The sequence below is a fragment of the Paroedura picta genome, chromosome 1, assembly GCF_049243985.1.
Source record: "Paroedura picta isolate Pp20150507F chromosome 1, Ppicta_v3.0, whole genome shotgun sequence".
Taxonomy (NCBI): Eukaryota; Metazoa; Chordata; class Lepidosauria; order Squamata; family Gekkonidae; genus Paroedura; species Paroedura picta.
This window is the reverse complement of record NC_135369.1, coordinates 181,217,300-181,237,901: the sequence shown is the minus strand read 5'-3', so window position 1 is coordinate 181,237,901 and position 20,602 is coordinate 181,217,300. Positions and strand designations below refer to the sequence as shown.

The 20,602-nt window shown below is 49.3% G+C and overlaps 1 protein-coding gene across 1 annotated transcript in view; it reads right to left on the bottom strand.

The window, feature by feature from the left end:
• The window catches only part of COL4A2 (collagen type IV alpha 2 chain), a 155,851-nt gene that overhangs the window by 26,301 nt on the left and 108,948 nt on the right, over positions 1 to 20,602 (bottom strand). Inside the window, exons 20-33 of the mRNA XM_077314453.1 lie at positions 20,385 to 20,477; positions 19,176 to 19,336; positions 17,305 to 17,377; positions 17,104 to 17,210; positions 15,715 to 15,916; positions 15,074 to 15,133; positions 13,849 to 13,911; positions 12,587 to 12,694; positions 10,680 to 10,901; positions 9,260 to 9,421; positions 7,756 to 7,926; positions 6,813 to 6,956; positions 5,617 to 5,742; positions 1,619 to 1,800 (exon numbers count right to left, since the gene is read on the bottom strand). Coding sequence (XP_077170568.1) covers positions 1,619 to 1,800; positions 5,617 to 5,742; positions 6,813 to 6,956; positions 7,756 to 7,926; positions 9,260 to 9,421; positions 10,680 to 10,901; positions 12,587 to 12,694; positions 13,849 to 13,911; positions 15,074 to 15,133; positions 15,715 to 15,916; positions 17,104 to 17,210; positions 17,305 to 17,377; positions 19,176 to 19,336; positions 20,385 to 20,477 — 1,874 coding nt within the window. The remainder of the gene's footprint in view (positions 1 to 1,618; positions 1,801 to 5,616; positions 5,743 to 6,812; positions 6,957 to 7,755; positions 7,927 to 9,259; positions 9,422 to 10,679; positions 10,902 to 12,586; positions 12,695 to 13,848; positions 13,912 to 15,073; positions 15,134 to 15,714; positions 15,917 to 17,103; positions 17,211 to 17,304; positions 17,378 to 19,175; positions 19,337 to 20,384; positions 20,478 to 20,602) is intronic.

Genomic DNA, 20,602 nt, shown 5'->3' with positions numbered 1-20,602 from the left:
TAACGGTTTAAAAAAATCTCTAGCGAAGACCAAAAATAAAATAGCAAATCCCATATCTCTTCCCCCTTCCCTCCTTTAAAAGATGCCTACCATTCAGACCCCCACAAAAGCCCTGGCAAGCAAGCTGGCCTTGCAACGCCTCTTGCAGGTCTCCAAGGAGGGGACCTGTTAGATCTGTGGGTTCAGAGGTAGACATGGACACTGGTTCTCAGCTCTTTATTAGGACCCCGGCATGAAAGAATAGAGCGGATAGTTATTAAATTAGCAAGTGATGCTAAACTGGGAGGCGTAGCAAATACACCAGAAGACAGAATCCGAATACAAGATGATCTTGACAGGCTAGAAAACTGGGCTAAAATGAATAAAGTGAATTTCAATAGTGATAAATGCAAAGTTCTTCATTTAGGTAGGAAAAATCATATGGATCACTATAGGATGGACGAGAGTTGTTTTGGCAGTAGTACGTGTGAAAAGGATCTGGGAGTCTTAGTAGACCAGACACAACATGAGTCAGCAGTGTGACTCGGTAGCTAAAAAGGCAAATGGGATTTGGGGCTGTATTAAAAGAACTATAGTGTCCAGAACACGTGAGGTGATGTTATCGCTTTAGTCCGCTCTGGTTAGACCTCATTTGGAGTACTGTATTCAGTTTTCCTCACCACAACTGAGGAAAGATGTAGAGCAGGGGTAGTCAAACTGCGGCCCTCCAGATGTCCACAAACTACAATTCCCATGAGCCCCTGCCAGCAAATGCTGGCAGGGGGCTCATGGGAATTGTAGTCCGCGGACATCTGGAGGGCCGCAGTTTGACTACCCCTGATGTAGAGAAACTGGAGCGTCTCCAGGGGAGGGCTACAAAGATGGTGAGGGGTTTGGAGACCAAGACGTATGAGGAAAGGTTGAGGGAGCTTGGTCTGTTTAGCCTGGAAAGAAGACAACTAAGAGGTGATAGGATAATCACCTTCAAATACTTGAGGGGCTGTCATATAGAAGATGGAGCAGAGTTGTTTTCTGTTGCCCCAAAAGGTCAGACCAGAACCAATGGGTTGAAATTAATTCCAAAGAATTTTTGGTTAAACATCCAGAGGTTCCTGACAGTTAGTGCGGTTCCTCAGTGGAACAGACCTCCCCGGGAGGTGGTGGGTTCTCCTTCTATGGAAGTTTTTAAGCGGAGGCTCAATAGTAATCTAACAGAAATGCTGATTTTTATGAACCTAGGCAGATTGTGAGTGGGTGGGCAGGAAGGGATGTGCATGTTTGTCTCTTGTGGCCCTTCCTTGAATACCCAGGGAATTGCTGATCATCACTGTGAGATGGTAGATGAAATCAATCCAGGCCAGGCTGGATTCTGGAGGTTTTTGGTGATGGGGGGGGGGAACACTTGGGCATGAAATTGGGGTCACTGTGGGTGGGCAGGTAGTTGTGAGTTCCTGCATTGTGCAGGAAGTTGGACTTAATGACATTGGAGGTCCCTTCCAACTCTATGATTCATGGTGTTGGGGATGGGGACAGCATGGATCAGGGCCTGAGACAGGAGGAAAATAATTCACTATTTTGGGCTCTCCCCCAATTTAAGATGGCTAATACAAAATCAAACAAACAAATGGTATTTGCTTACCCGACCTCCGGTGGCTCCAGGGAAGCCAGGAATACCCGGAGGTCCTTCAGTACCAGGATACCCTGGAAAGCCTTTGACGCCTTTGATCCCAATCTCTCCTTTGTAGCCTTTAATGTAACCTGGTCTTCCAGGTAAGCCTGGTCTTCCAATCTGGCCAGGGTAGCCTGGCATCCCTTTACTGCCTGAAAACAAAGAGTTGGAAAATGATGACTTCAAAGGAAATGGAGCTTCCATCAAGCTGCCAGAGCCTTCTGGAGGGGCCTATTTTCGACCACAAGAGCACCAACTTGTAAAAGAAGCACCCTGCCGAACTTTCCTAATGGATAGCCACACAATGATGCCCTGCTGTAAGGCGTGTCCTAAATGTATCTTGCGAAATAATTTTTGTATGGTGTCTTGATTTCATTATTTGCAAACTATAACCTTTTATTGCCCTGACTTGGATGGCCTAGACTAGGCTAGCCAATTTCGTCAGGTCTTGGAAGCTAAGCAGGGCCAGCCCTGGTTGGCACTTGGATGGGAGACTTCCAGGGAAGTCCAGGGTTGCTATGCAGAGGAAGTCAACAGCAAACATCTCAGTTAATCTCTTGCTCTGAAAACCCCCGAGAATCACTGTGAATCAGTGGTGACAGTCCTTTCTATCTACCATTGTTTTTGTAATACGTGATGAACAGTGTGACGACAATGGTAAACAAATACTGAGCCAAAGGGTTGAAGGCATACACGCCATCCTGGGGGCAGTCTCCTAATTAGTGGGGGGAAATTAGCTTAAAGGAGACAAAACTGGGAGTGGGGGGAACTGAGGTTCTCCAGCTATGTATATGGGGTTTGTTCTCTGAAGACCACTTTTGAAATAAGCCAGGTTGGGTTCACTGGAAAGGTGTTTTTTTTTTAATTTAAAAGAAAATATAAAAGGGCAAAATACATATCCAGACAAGCACACTCTATGGAATTGTGGACAAAATATCACCTAAACCTGTTATGTCATGCTATGACTGGTTTTATGTTAGGACTAGTAAATAAGCCCGCTGTCTCCTAAATACAGCGGGAGCTAGGCACCATGAGACCCTTCCCGGACCGGCTGGCAGCATCCAAACCGGGCCCCCCGCAGGTGAGGCTGGCCAGGTGGCGTGCTTGGAGCCTACCTACCGTTGGTGGGGTCTGCGTAGAACGGAGCGTCAGAGGTGGGCTCGGGAGAGTGCGAGGTTGGGCAGCTCATTGGTGGCGGCGGTGCTGGGTGCGGGCGGGGCCAGGTGCCTGTTGCGGCGTCCACATCCTCGGGGCAGCAGCCCTCTCAAGATCGGCGGCGGGGGGGGCAGCGTCTCTCGCAGTGGGCTTTCTGGGCGGTCAGTGGCTCTTGGCAGGGCACGTGAGCCGCGGGCGTGACGTTGTTGTTTTGCTGCTGGTGGCGGTAGGCGGGCGCGGCTGGCGGGCTCCGCTTCTTGGGCCTGGTCGTGGGTGGGGCGTATTCGTCTTCGTAGCAGCTGCAGAGGCTTTTGGGTCATCTGGGTGGCTCTGCAGCCAATGGCGGCGGTGGGCGAAGCTGGGCGAGGCTGGAGAGGGTAGGCTCAGGAGAGAGCGGGGTCGGGCGGCTAGCGATGGCGCGGGGTGCGCGGACGGGTGGGCGGGGCCGGGTGCCTCTCCCGGCATCTTTGTCCTCCGGGCACCGGCTCTCTGGCGATCGCCGGCCAGCGGCTCTCGCGTCGGGATTTTTCTTCAGTCTGCGGTCGTGGGCAGGGCATGCAAGCCGCGGCCCTGGCGTCGTTCTCTTGCTGCCTCTTGGGGCTGGCCGGGGATGGCGCGTCTTCTCAGCAGCCGGGCAAGGTTGGAGGGGGGCGGTTCGGCAGGCACGAAGCAGGGAGGCTCTTTTCGCCGGCGCGCCGGCGTTAAGGGGCAAAAGGCTGTTCCGGGTTTTTTTTTTTTTTTATCCTGCCGCTTCTCGCCGGCGCGGCGGCGTTAAGGGGCAAATGGCTGCTCCAGGGTTTTGTTTATTTTTATCCTGCCGCTTGTCGCCGGCGCGGCAGCTTTAAGGGGCAAATGGCTGCTCTAGGTTTTGGTTTTTTTTTTATCCTGCCGCTTCTCGCCAGCGCGCCGGCGTTAAGGGGCAAATGGCTGCTCCAGGTTTTGGTTTTTTTTTTGATTCTGCCGCTTCTCGCCGGCGCGCCGGCTTTAAGGGGCAAATGGCTGCTCCGGGTTTTGTTTTTTTTTATCCTGCCGCTTCTCGCCGGTGCGGCGGCTTTAAGGGGCAAATGGCTGCTCCAGGTTTTGGTTTTTTTTATCCTGCCGCTTCTCGCCGGCGCGGCGGCGTTAAGGGGCAAATGGCTGCTCCAGGTTTTGGTTTTTTTTATCCTGCCGCTTCTCGCCGGCGCGGCGGCGTTAAGGGGCAAATGGCTGCTCCAGGTTTTGGTTTTTTTTTATCCTGCCGCTTCTCGCCGGCGCGGCGGCTTTAAGGGGCAAATGGCTGCTCCAGGTTTTGGTTTTTTTTTATCCTGCCGCTTCTCGCCGGCGCGGCGGCTTTAAGGGGCAAATGGCTGCTCCAGGTTTTGGTTTTTTTTATCCTGCCGCTTCTCGCCGGCGCGGCGGCTTTAAGGGGCAAATGGCTGCTCCAGGTTTTGGTTTTTTTTATCCTGCCGCTTCTCGCCGGCGCGGCGGCGTTAAGGGGCAAATGGCTGCTCCAGGTTTTGGTTTTTTTTATCCTGCCGCTTCTCGCCGGCGCGCCGGCTTTAAGGGGCAAATGGCTGCTCCGGGTTTTGTTTTTTTTTATCCTGCCGCTTCTCACCGGTGCGGCGGCTTTAAGGGGCAAATGGCTGCTCCGGGTTTTGGTTTTTTTTTATCCTGCCGCTTCTCGCCGGCGCGGCGGCGTTAAGGGGCAAATGGCTGCTCCAGGTTTTGGTTTTTTTTTATCCTGCCGCTTCTCGCCGGCGCGCCGGCTTTAAGGGGCAAAAGGCTGCTCCGGGTTTTTGTTTTTTTTGATCCTGCCGCTTCTCGCCGGCGCGCCGGCTTTAAGGGGCAAATGGCTGCTCCGGGTTTTGTTTGGGCCTCGGAGGCTGTGTGCGGCTGGAGTCCTGTGTTTGCGGTGGCGGTGGCCTGACGCGGCGAGAGGCGCTTCGCGCCTCTCACCGCGTGAGGCCGCCGGGCAGGGAGCCCCCGGAAGCCGCGCTCTGCGCGACTGCCGGGGTCTCCCTCGGGGGCCGGTCTGACGCGGCGAGAGGCGCTTCGCGCCTCTCACCGCGTCAGGCCGGGAGCAACTGCGAGCCGCGCTGCGCGCGGCTCGCAGTTGCTGGGAATCAGAGGGACCAATCGGCAGGCGCTTCGCGCCTGCCGATTGGTCCCTCCAGGTGTCTGTCATGAGAAAGGGTCCAATCCGGACCCTTCCTCATCCCGGACACATCCCGCCCCAGAACCCCTTACTCTTTTATTTAGTCCGTGGCGCCCGCGGCGCCACGGGCGGTGTACAGATTATAATTATATGTTACATTATAATTGCTGATGTTAAGACTGTTGTCAGTTACCAAGCTTATCCTGTACACTGTTATTCATTTAATATTTTCTGTAAACTGCCCTGAGCTGAAAGGGAGGGTGGTATATAAATACAAATAAATAAATGAGAATATGAGATTTGAACTGATGATTATTAACCATGTTCTTGGGGGACCTAATGTCCTAAATTATGCATCTCCCTGGAGTGAAGAGTAGGTTGTTAGTCGGTCAGTCATTCCTTTCCACACATTCTAAACTATAGGTCCAGACTTGTCTCTGGAGGCTTCTGGATGGTATCCATTCTGTGTCCTGTTAGGTCAATCAATGTATTTGGATTCATGAACTTCCTGACATCTATTTCTAGGTCATTTTCGGCCATTTTCAGCTTTTAGTATTTGAAATGATACTGAAGGAAGGTGTTTATGGTTTTCTATCGATAAACTGACCCTCAATGAGAGAAGGAGTCTGACTGCTAACATAACATCCCCATTCCCAATGGTGTTGCAGTTGCTCCTTACCTTTGGGACCAATGAATCCCTCGATCCCAGCTTTTCCTTCATCTCCTTTTTCACCTTTCACATCCTGGAGCATGCTTGCCATGATTTTTGGGGGCGTTCCTGGTGGGCCGTGCACTCCACGGTCACCTATGGGGAATAAATGCCCAGAGGTCACGTAGGTAGTTGTGGCTGCAAGCAATGAACCATTGCTCCAATTTAAAGTAATGGGGGACTTGTTCCATTGGTAAGCCTCCTTCTACTTCCCCATTCGAGACTGAAATTGTAAGGGATCCTGGACCCAGGGACAGAGTCCTAGGCTTCTCCTGAAGGATTGGTGTAGGCTCAGAAATGAGGACTGGTGCATATTGTTGAGAGGCAACTCTGCATTTATCCTGTTCTTTGGGTTCATGCTTCACACTCTTAGCTACTGGCTCAGATGAGGTGTGATGAGCTGGAGGGGAGCACAACCCATATCGGACCCACTACGACATGGATCCAGTAGGCAGATTCCGAGGGCATGGGGATTTTCCCAGGGTTGACTTCAATGAAGGGTTGAGGCTTTGAGGGCTTTCCCCCACAATGCTGCTTTATGTTATGGTACCTTATCCCCTGAGCTTTGGTAGTGAAGTATTGTCAGGTGTTATATGTAGGGATGTTGTGCCTTTCATCCAAATAAAGCGGACAAAAGTCGTAGTCATCTGTTTGGGACATCTTCACTCCACAATGGTGCATTTTTTGAAAAGGGCCTTCTGAGCCATGATAATAACTCAGAACAGAACAATCCCAGACAACTGGAAAAAAATTTCTCACTAGCGCAAAAATTGGAGACTCCAAAAAGACAACCTCTTCCTTCAGCGTCAAAAGAGGAACTGAGGGTGGGGTACTGCTGCATGGGCACGTGTGGTCCCTGGATGGAAGCAAGCTTACTGACTCTGGTCTGCAGCCCCCCCCCTGTAGGCTTTTAACTGTAAAGAGCTCTTCGATGGCAGGGCCATGTGAGACTGCACAGAAGATGGATGATGAACAATTCATAGAATCATAGAATCATTGTTCTCCATTTATTACACATTGTTCTCCATTGTTCTCCATTTATTTCACATAGGAGGCAGCCAAATCTAGCATTCGCCTAAATAAATGCACTAGATTAGGGGGGAAAGACTAAACTAAACCCATCCAATAGATGTTAGAGTAACATTTGTCAAAGCAAAAGGAAGTACCTTTCTGTCCTGCTTCACCGGCCAGCCCTGGTGATCCTTGTCGCCCATCGAGGCCTCTCTCTCCATGGACTCCTTTCCACCCCGGCCATCCTTTGGGGCCCATGGCACCTTTAAACCCTCCAATGCCCGATGAACCTTTGAGGCCTTGTGAGAGAAAAAGGGAATGCGAAAGGTGAAGATCCCTCCCACGTGGAATCAGTTGTTTGCCCCTGCTCCATTCTTTGCGGCAAAGAACAAGCTGGATTTCATTTTCCCATTTACAAGGTTTGACGCAAAATTGTCTATTTGAAAAATTCATATTGACATTTACCAAAATAAGTACCAAGTTCAAGCTGCGTCGTGAGAAATATAAATAAATACTTTAGTTTTCTAGCCCTCCCTCCCAGTACCGCTCAGGGTAGATAAACAACATCATAAAATCATTATAAGTTAAAGTTAAAACATTATTAAAACAAAATTCCCCAATCAAGGGGGTTTTGACATCAAAACGTTGATCTTTTCATCACCCATTTATTGTTGGTTATTTTGGGCCCCAACCATTAGCTTGGTAGAGTAGCTCCATCTGGCCTGGTAGAATAGCTCCATCTGGCCTGGTAGAGTAGCTCCATCTGGCCTGGTAGAGTAGCTCCATCTAGCGTGGTAGAGTAGTTCCATCTGGCCTGGTAGAGTAGCTCTATCTGGCCTAGTAGGAGCTACAGCTCCATCTGGCCTGGAAGAGTAGCTCCATCTGGCCTGGTAGAGTAGCTCCATCTGGCCTGGTAGAATAGCTCCATCTGGCCTGGTAGAGTAGCTCCATCTGGCCTGGTAGAGTAGCTCCATCTGGCCTGGTAGAATAGCTCCATCTGTTCCACAATCCAGATTGTGTTCCACTGATTTCTTTTCCAAAGTGGCTTCCCTTAGAGCAGCTAATCATGCATTCCTGAGTTCAGGATCTGTGCTTTACCTTTCAGACCTGGGTGTCCAGGCATCCCATCTACTCCAGAAGGGCCAGCCTCACCAGCTCTGCCTTTGATGCCAGGGAAACCTGGTTCACCTTTGGTACCAGGAAGACCTTTTATGCCCGCAGGGCCAGGTGCTCCTTGGTCTCCCGAATCCCCTCGAGATCCAGGAGGACCTATAAACAGTCACGTGGGAAAGAAAGTGAAGAAAGGTTGGGTGTGATTGCACAAATGGAAAACTGCCGTTGTAGACATTTTGAGTTAAGATCGGGGGGGGGGGAGAAAAACAATCAGAACAAATCATGAACCATCAGCATCCATTAGAATCATAGAGTTGGAAGGGGCCTCCAGGGTCATCTAATCCAGCGGTCCCCAACCTTCATCTGGTCGGGGACCACCTCCGGGGGTGGGAGTCAGCCAGCGGCCTCTGGCATGCGCATTTTGGCCACCAGGTGGCGCTAACACGCATGCGCAGAGTTGACGCGCATGCGCGTTTTGGCCACCAGGGACGCAAATGCGCACGCGTGGCAGTTCCGCACTTGCGCCTTAGCGTTGCTGGCGTGCTGGCTGGCGCGCCAGCTGCCACGCCGGCTGCTGCGCCGGCTGCCGTGCTGGCCTCTTTCCCCCCCTCTCGCTGCAGAGGGGGGAGGCAGGCACGGCTGCTGGTGGCCCGCTCCGATGGCCTTTGCAGCCCGGTACCGGGCTGCGGACCGGGGGTTGGGGACCCCTGATCTAATCCAACCCCCTGCAGAATGCAGGAAATTCACAACTTCCTGCCTGCCACAATGACCCCAATTCCGTGCCTAAATTATGTCCCCCTCCCAAACCAAAGTGTGGCCTGGAAGAAATTCATGGAGTGAATTCTAAATGACAAAGATTGCTAAGGCTAAAGGGGGAAAAAACCCCTTCCTGATCGAGACTGTATTCCTTAGTTTATTTTATGGCTTGAGTAAGTCATCTGGATATAGGCCTCTTGTGGTGCAGGGCAGTAAAGCAGCCAACATGCTGTTTGGAAGCTCTGCCCATGAGGCTGGGAGTTCGATCCCAGCAGCTGGCTCAAGGTCGTCTCAGCCTTCCATCCTTCCGAGGTCAGTAAAATGAGTACCCAGCTTGCTGGGGAGTAAACGGTAATGACTGGAGAAGGCACTGGCAAACCACCCCGTATTGAGTCTGCCATGAAAACGCTAGAGGGCGTCACCCCCAAGGGTCAGACATGACTCAGTGCTTGCACAGGGGATACCTTTACTTTTACATTTAAGTCATCTGGATATTAAATCATAAACCCACACAAGCCCCCCCACCCATTCTTTTTTGCTAGAGGATGACATTATTTTATTTATTTAAATATATAAGGGCAATAAAATCTGAAACCAATCTTAAACTGGTTTACTCAAAAGTAAATCCCATGTTTTTAATGGGTCTTACTCCTGGCCAAATAGTCTAAGAATTAGGGGAGGGGCCATATCTCAGTGGCAGAGCATTAGCTTGGCATGCAGAAGAATTTCTCACCAGTAAATCCCTGTGAACCGGTTCTTCCTAGAGATCCTTGTGGGCCTGGCATTCCAGGGAATCCAAATGATCCCGGTGGTCCCGGAATACCTGTCACGCCAGGAGGACCCGAAAACCCACGCCGTCCTTTGATTCCAGGTGGACCTGGAATTCCATCAGTACCTAACAATAAATATAAAAAAGCCAACGACTAGCTGAAAACAGTGACTCTTAAAGCCATGGAAATGGAAGCTATACATATTTTCCATTGTGGCCCCTCCTTAGATCAGGGGTAGTCAACCTGTGGTCCTCCAGATGTCCATGGACTACAATTCCCAGGAGCACATGCCAGCATTCGCTGGCAGGGGCTCCTGGGAATTGTAGTCCATGGACATCTGGAGGACCATAGGTTGACTACCCCAGCCTTAGATCAGTGGTCCGCAACCTTCCGGCTGCTGCGGACCGCTGCTTCGGAGTGGCGGGAGAGGGTGGCCCGGGGCCCCATAATTTTCTGGATGAAGATTGTCAGGAACAGCTTCCAAGGCAGTCTCCATCCCAAACCCAAGTCTGAATCTGGACTGAAATGGGTCCAGATCCTCCTCCTCCTCCAAGATTACCCAAAGCTGTCTCTACTCCAGCAAATAGAGTGCCCATCAGGAGGCAGATCATTTAAGTCTAAGAATGCCCTCTTCAAGTCTCTGACTTCTCTCTTTCAAAGTAGGAGGAACTACACCCTCCTGGAGCCACTTGACCAAGCCCTGATGCAGCCATGAAGGGCAAGGGCTGAGCCCAGACAAAGTGGGCTGCACAATTATAATCACGTTGTCCTCAGGCAGAATAGCCCTCCCACACCTTCACAATCTGGAAAAACTCCAGTGGTAAATGTTGTGTGGATGCAAGGTTGGTGGTGAAGTGAACTTGCTCCACTTGTCATCATTACTGCAGAGTACACATCATGATGCACCTCTCATCTGGACATATTAACTTCAAGTTGTTTCTCCTCTGCTTGTGCTCCAGCCCTCTAACCAATTACTTCATTGGCCTAAGCTCCTTGGTAAATCAAGGGGCATTTAGTGCCCTGTGAATGGGAAGAAGGCACTCCAGAACAACTATATCCACCATCCAGGTCATCTTTATATTCCACAGGTCAACCAGGGCTGTGACAGGGGCATCAACCTTTGCTACTTGAAAATCCCCAAGAGGCAACAGGAAGCCCTTGAGATCTATCAGCCTCCAAGGCTGGACCATCCTCCCTGAGCCTTTCAGAGGCTGTGAGAATCTGTACATCTAAACTGCAAGTCCTAATTTTATTATCCTGTAGGTAAAGGGCTATATTTGTTTCAGGCCAAAAGGAGATTTTTGAGATAACCGTAAAGTATGTTAGACTTCGTTCATGTCATTCCACTTCTTCTAGCTGTTCAATAGCCAAATCAAGAATTACCTCTAAATCCTGGTACACCTTGGTCTCCTTGGGGGCCTCGCTGTCCTGGGAATCCAGGTTGTCCAGCATCTCCTGGGAGGCCTGGCTGTGCTCCTAGGATATCTCCTGTGATTCCTTTTGCTCCTGGTACACCTGGCAAACCTGATGAACCAGGAGTACCTGGAACACCTTTTGCCCCAGGTAATCCTGGTAAGCCTTGACTTCCTCTGGGTCCAATAAATCCTAAATAGAGCAGAATGACCATCCTGAGTAGAACAAGGTATCCACCATAGCAATATTTAATACATTCCACATTGGGGGGGGGGGCTGTGGCTTAGTGGAACATTTTCATGCAAATGGTTCCAAGTTTGACCCCCAGCATCTCCAAATAGATGGACCAGCCCATTAGCGATGTGAAACTCCTTTGCCAGAGATCCTGGAGAACTGCTGCTGGTCCAAGTAGACAATACTGACTTTAATGGACCAAGGGTCTGATTCAATATGAGGCAGATATAGGGGTGTGTGCACTGGGGGTGTGCCCCCCAATTTATTTACATTTTGATTTTTAGTCCACCACTCCTGAAAGACAGCTCACGGCTGGTTAAAATAGTCTTTTCCTAATAAAACCCATTAGATTCCCAACAATCAATTAACCAAGAGGTGAAAAAACCCTATTCCCACCCTCCAGATGTTACTCCCTGACTCAGGGAAGGGGTATAGCCTGATGACCTGGCTCAACCTGGGGGGGGAGGGGAGGCATGATCTTCATCTTCCGCTGGCCTCAACCAAAATTATATTTTTCCAGTTTGGGTCTAATGAAACTGAAAAATAACATTATTTACCGATATTTCATGAATCCCAAAATCGGTATGGCACTTGGATTTGGTAATATTTAGGAATGCTGACCTTTTTCAGCTCCATTATAGCCTATCAGGACCATTATAGTCAATCAATGTGGAGAACTGATTGTGAGCCAATCCATGGATAATTGACCTGCGGCTATCTGGGACTGTTTTTTGAGGAAGAGGCACCAAATTCCCAAATAGCTGTTGGTGCCTCTCCTAAAAAAACAAACAAACAAACAAACCCATAAGTATCAAAAGGATTGGACCAGGAGGTCCAATTCTATGAGCCCTCAAAGAATGTGCCCCCATTATTCCAGTGGAAGGGGGGGGAGGCATTTAAATGGTCCCTTTAACATTTAAATACCTTTCACAAGCTGTCGCGGTGGTGCAAATCAACTTCAAATGCATTCCCAGGCCCTTTAAATGCCTTCTCCAAGTGGAGAGTTCCCTTCAAAGGCATTAATAGTGGCTGGTAACCCTTTAAATGCACTCTAACTATGGCTATCTGGTATTCCCAAAAAATCCCAAGTATTCTCAGGATTTTCAGACTGGTCATCTTGGATAGCTGGAAAAAAGAATCTGTCTGAATTAATATTTGAAAAATATCTATAGTACTCCAAATGAGACTATGCTACAGACTGAGCCATCAGTCTTTCAATGTAAAAAAAAAAAAATAAAGGGGCCGAACTGGAAAGAATAGGTGTGAATCCCATGAGAGTTCCATGTAATTCATACCAAGCCTTGACTCCCCCACCCAACCTTCCCTTCAAGGCTTTTTAGTGCTATTTTCCTTCATCTGTCTGATGAAGTGGACTGTGATTCAAAAACACATTGCCAGAAGCCTTTTGAAAGTCCATGCATGTAATATCTCAAAGAACTTCAGGTGGTTAGTGAGGCAAGACTTCCTTTTGCAGATTCCCCCTAAACAGTCTTTTGTCCCTTTCCCTGCTTAATAACTCCATCTTCTTTTATAACAATTTCCACTCATTCACCTGGAACAGACAACCACTGGCCATGGAAGGAAACCCATGGAAAACTCAGCACAAATATCATTACTGGATCATGTGTTGGGTTTTGCAATACCTGGAGGACCGGTTACACCTTCAGGGCCTGGGTCCCCTTGGGAACCTGCGACCCCCTTGCGACCATCCAGACCGAAGTCTCCTGGAATCCCTTTTGCACCAAGCACACCTACATTTTGGAAGGTGAGACGCAAAATTTAAAACGATGAGCATATACATCGCAAAAACACATACACCCAACTGGCTTCTCCATGTTGGAGGAGTTACGGGGAGCCCCCCTGCTGCCCCCGCATTCAAGCAACTGCCAATCTACTGAGGGCCGGCATTAGTATACCTTGAGATGAGGCAGTTGCCAAGGTCCAGGGCATCTAGCAGGCCTCCGCTGTGGCCTCCTCCCACTCCCTTGCTAGGCCCCCATCCCCTATGATGTCCGGGCCAATGGGGAAAGGGCTGCACACAGGTGTGATCACAGGTGGTAAGAGAGCTCTTGGGCATATCAGAAGGTCACACAGGCAGGTGTGAGCTTTGAAGGGTGAGTGGGAGGGAAGGATAGAAACCTAAATCCAGAATGGGTGTGAGTTCATTATTACAAGAAATGGGCAATACGAATTTACTGTCCACCGAATCACTGTTCTGCCAGTGCTGCTCTACATAGCTAAATCTATGCAGATTTATTGTAATGGAACGTTTAAATAACACAAGAATGCTCTTTATGTATTTAAGATATTTGTGAACCATTTTTAAAATTCTTTCTTTGCCCACAGGGGTCCTCAAAACTTGGAAACCGTAAAAATAATACAGTTAATAAATAATATAAAATATATAATATAGTAAATGAATATAGCAAATAAACAAACCAATAACTAAGTGAACAACAATGCAGGAAGGAAGATTCGACAACCCTCATTCAGCGATCAGTCTACCATCGGTCAACTAAGCCTAATAGCTGTCAGAAACTTGATGTGGGAAAAGTAGCAGGGAAGGAAGAAAATGGGCATTTCCGAAGCAGAAATTCTATAATCTTGAGGCTACCACTGAAAAGGCCCTGCAGTGCAAAAACAGCTAACAAACCTCAGCCAATGAAGAAAACAGAGCTGAGTGAGCCCAGGGCCAATATCCCCTCTAGTTGTGCCCACAGAGATGCACTAGACCAGGGGTAGTCAAACTGCGGCCCTCCAGATGTCCATGGACTACAATTCCCATGAGCCCCTGCCAGCGAATGCTGGCAGGGGCTCATGGGAATTGTAGTCCATGGACATCTGGAGGGCCGCAGTTTGACTACCCCTGCACTAGACAAAGCCCCAAATGACAGGAGCGTTTTACCTCTTTGTCCTGGTGATCCTGGACTTCCTGGAGCTCCTTTGGGGCCTGTCGGGCAGCCAGCACCTAGAGACAAACGGCACAGACTGAGGAGTTCTGGTCAATGAACATGAACCTACCGCTCAGTAAGTAATCCTGCCGTAAAACATAAGGCGATATGGCCTATGTGCCCCAAGGCCTGGTTTGTATTGGCAGCAGGGGCACATGGAATACAAAGGAACATACTGAAGGGGGAAGGAAAGGAGGCTGGCTGGGAACAGAATAATTATCTCCTAAGATTTAAAGTAATGACATCCTCTCAAGGTAGGTTTTCGGAGGGTTGTGTGCGGCGGCGTCCGAATCGGCCGTTCCAGAACGGCCGATTCGGACGCCACCGGGCACAACCCTAAGCTTCCAAAAGTTGAGGTTCCTTTCATCAGATACTCATTAGAGCAGCCTTTCTTGAATTTTACCATTGAGAAACCCTTGGAACATTCTTTAGGCTTCGAGAAACCCCAGAAGTGGTGTAATCATGCAGAGTATGGTGGGGAAGCACAGCTGTGGACACGCCTACCCGGGGCTCCTCCCCTTCCCAGCTCCTCCTGGCTCCTCATTAGCCATTTTGAGGGGGGAGAGGGACGAGTTGACATGACCATATATAGTCACATCACCTGATAGATGTATATCAACTTTTAAAACTATATTAAAATTAATTAACTCCCATTCATTTGGGATACCCTTCCAGGATTGTCATGCCCTACGGCAGGGGTGGGCAAACTGTGGCCCTCCAGATGTCCATGGACTACAATTCCCTGCCAGCAAGGGCTCATGGGAATTTTAGTCCATGAACATCTGGAGGGCCACAGTTTGCCCACCCTTGCCTTAGGGTTTTGTGAAACCCTGGTTGAGAAAACCTGCATTGACTCATGACAGCTTATGTCCAAAAAGTCTTGTTGGTTTCTAAGGTGGGACGGACTCAAATCTAGCTCTTCTACTGAAGATCAACTCGGCCAACCTCTGAAGTTCTCTGGACTGGAACAGAAGCCAACCCTTTCATGTATCCACATCCTGATTACCTTCATCGGAATATTTTTTATATAGTACTTTTTATTGAACCAAATTTGTGAAATTACAGCCCAGCTAGGGTATGCAAATCTTGCGTTCTCAACCCAGTCCTTATGAAGTGCTGGTTTCCTTTTTCTTTAACTTCCCAAGCATTTTTTGAAAAATTTAGTCACGTTTATTTTACCTGGCCGTTGTGGTTGTGTCCTGTCACCGGGGAAAAACACTTGCACTGTTTGTCCACAATCTTGAAGGAAGTTAAAAGGAGAAGGGGGGGGGGTTATTTTTATAGAATTTTGAGGTCACCTGTAAGCCACAAGCTTCCAAGAAAATCATGTCAACTCACAGCCCATAAATAATCAGATTCTTGACACTAAAACATACAGACTAGGAAATCTAATGAATGTACAGCATATAATATATGAAACCAGCGTACATGAGAGGGGACCTGATGGCTGTCTTTACGTATTTGAAAGGGTGTCACTTAGAGGAGGGCAGGGAAAGGTTCCTGTTGGCAGCAGAGGAGAGGACCTACAGTAATGGGTTTAAACTACATGTAGAATGATATCAGATATCAGGAAAAAGATTTCACAGTCACATTAGTTCAGCAGTGGAATCAACTGCCTAAGAAGGAAGGAAGGAAGGAAGGAGAAAGATGCATTGTCCAGAATAGTGGAAGGAAGGAAGGAAGGAAGGAAGGAAGGAAGGAAGGAAGGAAGGAAGGAAGGAAGGAAGGAAGGAAGGAAGGAAGGAAGGAAGGAAGGAAGGAAGGAAGGAAGGAAGGGCTTGTGATTGACTAGTTGATACTATCAGAATGTTTCCGCATACCTATTTGAGCAGCAGTCCCTGGGGGACCTGGAGGGCCTTGTGAACCCGGACTCCCATGCGTCCCAAGGTCACCAGGAGGACCGGGATATCCCTGGGGGCCTGGCAAGCTAATGCCAGGCAGACCCTCTTCACCTACAAAGCCCCTAGGGCCAGGCAGTCCAGGCTCACCAGCATCCCCTTTAGCACCTCTTATACCATCACCCTGTAAAAGAGAATTTTTTTTTAAGCCACCTGCTTACATAAAGCTCCTCTGCCTGTTAATACTACTCATTCATTCATTCATTCATTCATTCATTCATTCATTTTTCACATTTATATACCGCCCTCCCCAAAGGCTCAGGGCGGTTTGCATGGAACGGAAGAAACTATACATGAAACATTACGTATAACTAATTATAACATTAATATTATTAACTGATAACAAAGTAACTGTATGACATTAAAATATGGAGATTTTCTGAGCTCTGAACCAAGTTCAATCTACCATCTATGGCAGGGGTGGCCAAACTGTGGCTCTCCTGATGTCCATGGACTACAATTACCATGAGCCCCTGCCAGCTCATGCTGTGGCTCTCCAGATGTCCAGGGACTGCAATTACCATGAGCCCCTGCCAGCTCATGCTGTGGCTCTCCTGATGTCCATGGACTACAATTACCATGAGCCCCTGCCAGCTCATGCTGTGGCTCTCCAGATGTCCAGGGACTGCAATTACCATGAGCCCCTGCCAGCTCATGCTGTGGCTCTCCTGATGTCCATGGACTACAATTACCATGAGCCCCTGCCAGCTCATGCTGTGGCTCTCCAGATGTCCAGGGACTGCAATTACCATGAGCCCCTACCAGCTCATGCTGTGGCTCTCCAGGTCTTAATGGAATACAATTGCCATGAGCCCCTGCCAGTGGGAGTTCATGGTAATTGTAGTCCATGGTCATTTGGAGAGCCACAGTCTGGCCACCACTGGTCTATGGGCACAAGAGAGCAGAAGGCATCATTCAACGTTGTCATTCAACGGAGGTAAGTGCTTGGTCTTCCTGGAAATCCGTATACCCTTAATGTGGCTAGGTCTAAGGGACCAAAACTAATACCACACTTTTGCTTTTGTGCAGATGTGGTGGGGAAATGGGGGGGGAGTGGGGGGGTGGCAGCAAGAGCAAGTGTCATGGAGCCCCCAGTGTGAAATAGGGTTGAGCACTTTGGCGCGGTTCAGCCACCTTGTCGATCCAGCCAGCGCCTCCGTGCGGACGCCGGCTGGCACGTCCCCGCCACCCCTCTTCTCCGCACTGCAGCAGTGGCCTCCTATGTGCCGCCTCGGGCTTCGGTGATCGCCGAGGCGGCCGAATCTCGCTAAAGCGCTCAGCCCTAGTGTGAAACCTGCCGTGGTTACTTACCGGGAGCCCTGGAAGTCCTGGCAATCCGTCATTTCCATCCCTGCCTGGGAAACCATCGTCTCCTTTCGGTCCCGGAATCCCAGGGTCTCCCTGGTCTCCTTTGGCACCTGGTGTGAACAAAAAACACCTTCAGTCAGATTCAAGCCACGTGAGGCTACAATGTGGGCAATAGTCAAAGGGAAAACGCATTGCCGAGTGTACCTTTTTCTGTGACGTATCGGGCATCCCCTTTTGGCCCTGGCAGTCCGGGCAGTCCAGGAAGTCCTGGGAATCCCTGGTTGGGTTAAGAGAATCAGGTAAATTGCAGCCAACCGAGTTCCAGAGGACAAGAGAACTAGATCTGAGCCCAACAGCACTTCAGAGACTTAGCAGAGTGGCTAAATCATAGCTTTCCAGATGTCCATGGACCACAATGCCCATGAGCTTATTCTTTTAAGCAGTCTTTGTCTACTTAAACTCTGCCCGCAAAGCAGACCCTGAGAATTTGTTCTGCTAATGGCAGCATCTTCTACTGGGCCAAGGAACCTTCCACCATAACAAGAGGATCTTCTCTTGCACCTGGGGGAGGTGCTTTGTACCAAGGTGGGGAGCAATGTCGTTAGCCGGACGGATTCCCCCGGGTTCATGCAGCAAAAGAGATATTTAAACGGAAGGAAAAATCAGCTCAAGTCCCACCACACTGGCATACAGTGAAATACTTGTAATCATTTCAATCAAGGCTGCATCTCTGTTTACATCAGAAATGAAAATCATAGACGCAGAGTCAGAAGAGACCTACAGGGTCGTCTAGTCCAACCCCCTGCACAATGCAGGAACTCACCACTACCTGCCCACCCACAGTGACCCCAATTTCATGCCCAAATGATCCCCCACCCCCAAAATCTCCAGAATCCAGCCTGGCCTGGAGGGAATTCACCTACCATCCCACAGCGGTGATCATCAATTCTCTGGGTATGCAAGGAAGGGCCACAAGAGACAAACACTGAGACATCCCTTCCTGCCTTCATAATCTGCCTGGGTTCATAAATCAACCCCCCCTTCTCTCCCTTATTCTTATATCATGAGTTATTGTTAACAATTGACAATTTTGCAATTTTTCAAATGACATGAAATCCTTCATTAATAGAATAAATGAGGCTTATCATGGGATCTGCTACAATTCTAGAACCACACCAATCATTCTTTTTCCTGACAGAGTAAATCCATATAGAAGTATTTTTGTATTTGGTCATCAACTTAATTTGAAAATAATTTTGCACCAACTATTTTTAGTGATGATTATTATTTGACCTTCCCTCTTCCTGCCAAACAGTTGAATGGAAGAAGAATAGAAGAAAAGTTTTTTATACACCTTTCCTTTACTCTCCCCACAACAGACACCCTGTGAGGTAGGTGAGGATGGCAGAACTCTGACAGAACTGCTGAAAACAGCCCTAAGAGAACTGAGACTAGCCCAAGGTCACCCAGCTGGCAGCATGTGGAATCAAACCCGGCTCTCCAGATTAAAGGCTAATGTTCTTTAACCACTACATCATGCTGGTAATGAGGGAGAGCTAGCATAGTATCATGGTTACTGTATCAGACTACAGAAATCCTTGTTCAAATACCCTGACATATTGCCTTGAAGTTTGCGGGTGATGTTGAGCAAATAACTCTCTCAGAACCTGACCTACATCACAGGATTGTTGTGAGGATAAAATGGCGGAGGGAGAACCACATGTGCCATCCGAAGTCTCTTGGAAAAGAGCACGATCCGGAGTCTCTTGGAAAAGAGCACGATAAAAAAAAAATAATAAGCTCAGTCCAGGAAGGAATCACTATTTTGTATAACATGGTCCTGCAATATTCAAGGGGTCTGTTATTATCTTTATATGTGACTCCTTCTTATATAGGCTTAGATCAGGGGTAGTCAAAGTGCAGCCCTCCAGATGTCAATGGACTACAATTCCCATGAGCCACTGTCAGCAGGGGCTCATGGGAATTGTCGTCCATGGACATCTGGAGGGCCGCAGTTTGACTACCCCTGGCTTAGATAATATGGAAAATAGGAAGGCATTTCAAAAATGTCATACCTTTGCACCAGAAAACCCAGGGACGCCATGCTGGCCTTGGTCGCCGACTTCTCCCTTCCTCCCAGGCGGTCCTGGTGGGCCTGGAAAACCTGGGGGTCCTGGTTGCCCAGCTGGACCCGTTTTTCCTTCATCGGATCCGCATCCACAATCCCCTGCCTCACCTGGAGGGAAAAACACATGTCTCACCGGTTTCCCAGAAGCGAAAAACTTTTGCACAAGCATATTGCTCGCGGCGGGTAACAACATGTAAACCCCCCATAAAACCCCTAGTACATAAAACACCTAAAACAATCCCCGACCCACCCGACCCACACTACCTGATGGCGGCGGAACTATCCGAAAAACCAGGGGTCACTGCTGATGTAGATGTAAAGGGGGGGGGCAATCTCAAAAGGGGGAGGCACCGGCCTCAACCATAGGCCTGGCGGAAGAGCTCCGTTTTGCAGGCCCTGCGGAAGGATGGCAAATCCGGCAGGGCCCGCACATGCCGCTGGTTCCGTATTGCACAAGCGCAAGAGTTTTCGTAGGGAAAGGAGGCAGAGCTCAGTGTGAAATTTTGCATGCCCAGCATCAAACTAACTTACTGGCAGTCCTTGGCACCGAAGCAGAGCGATTGGCCTCGACCAGGGCCACGGCCTTTTCGGCCTTGGATCCAGCTTGGTGGAATGAATTGCCAGCCGAGATCCAGGCCCTGGCACAGTTCTGAAGGGCCTGCAAGGTGGCACTCTACCACCAGGCGTATGATTGAGGCCCCCGGGATGTCCGCCTGGCCTCGACCTGGGCCAGGGCTTTGTCAGGCCTGGCCCCAGCCTAGTGGAATGAGCTCCCGGAAGAGCTGAGGGCCCTGCCGGAATGGTCAGCTTACGGCAAGACGGAGATCTTCCGCCAGGCGTAAGGGTTGCGGGCAGGACGGGGTCTCGGTGACACCATCGGAGGATCCCTTAATGTGTGGTCAGATCAGGTTCCTCGCTCCCAGTGAGAGAGAGCTCTGACCCACATGCTGAACGGGGTGGGGTGGGGTAGGAGATTAGAACTCTTAATAAAAATTAGCTGCTATCAGCCTAACAAGGGATGTTTTTAGGGAGGGGGGTAATTGTATTTTATTGTACTGTTGTGAACCGCCGCAAGACGTTTTGAGAGCAGCAGTATAAAAATGTCAAGATAAAATAAATAAATTTGCAGCAGGTGATGTGTTAAAACACAGCTTACCTTTGTAGCCTTTTTGTCCGCGTGGCCCCGGGTAACCTGAGATGCCTGGACGGCCAGGAAACCCCGTTTGCCCCTTTGGCCCGGTAACATACTCTGTCAAAACAGAAAACAAGAGCATTAGAGCAGGGGTATTCAACCTGTGGTCCTCCAGATGTCCATGGACTACAATTCCCGTGAGCCCCTGCCAGCGTTCGCTGGCAGGGGCTCATGGGAATTGT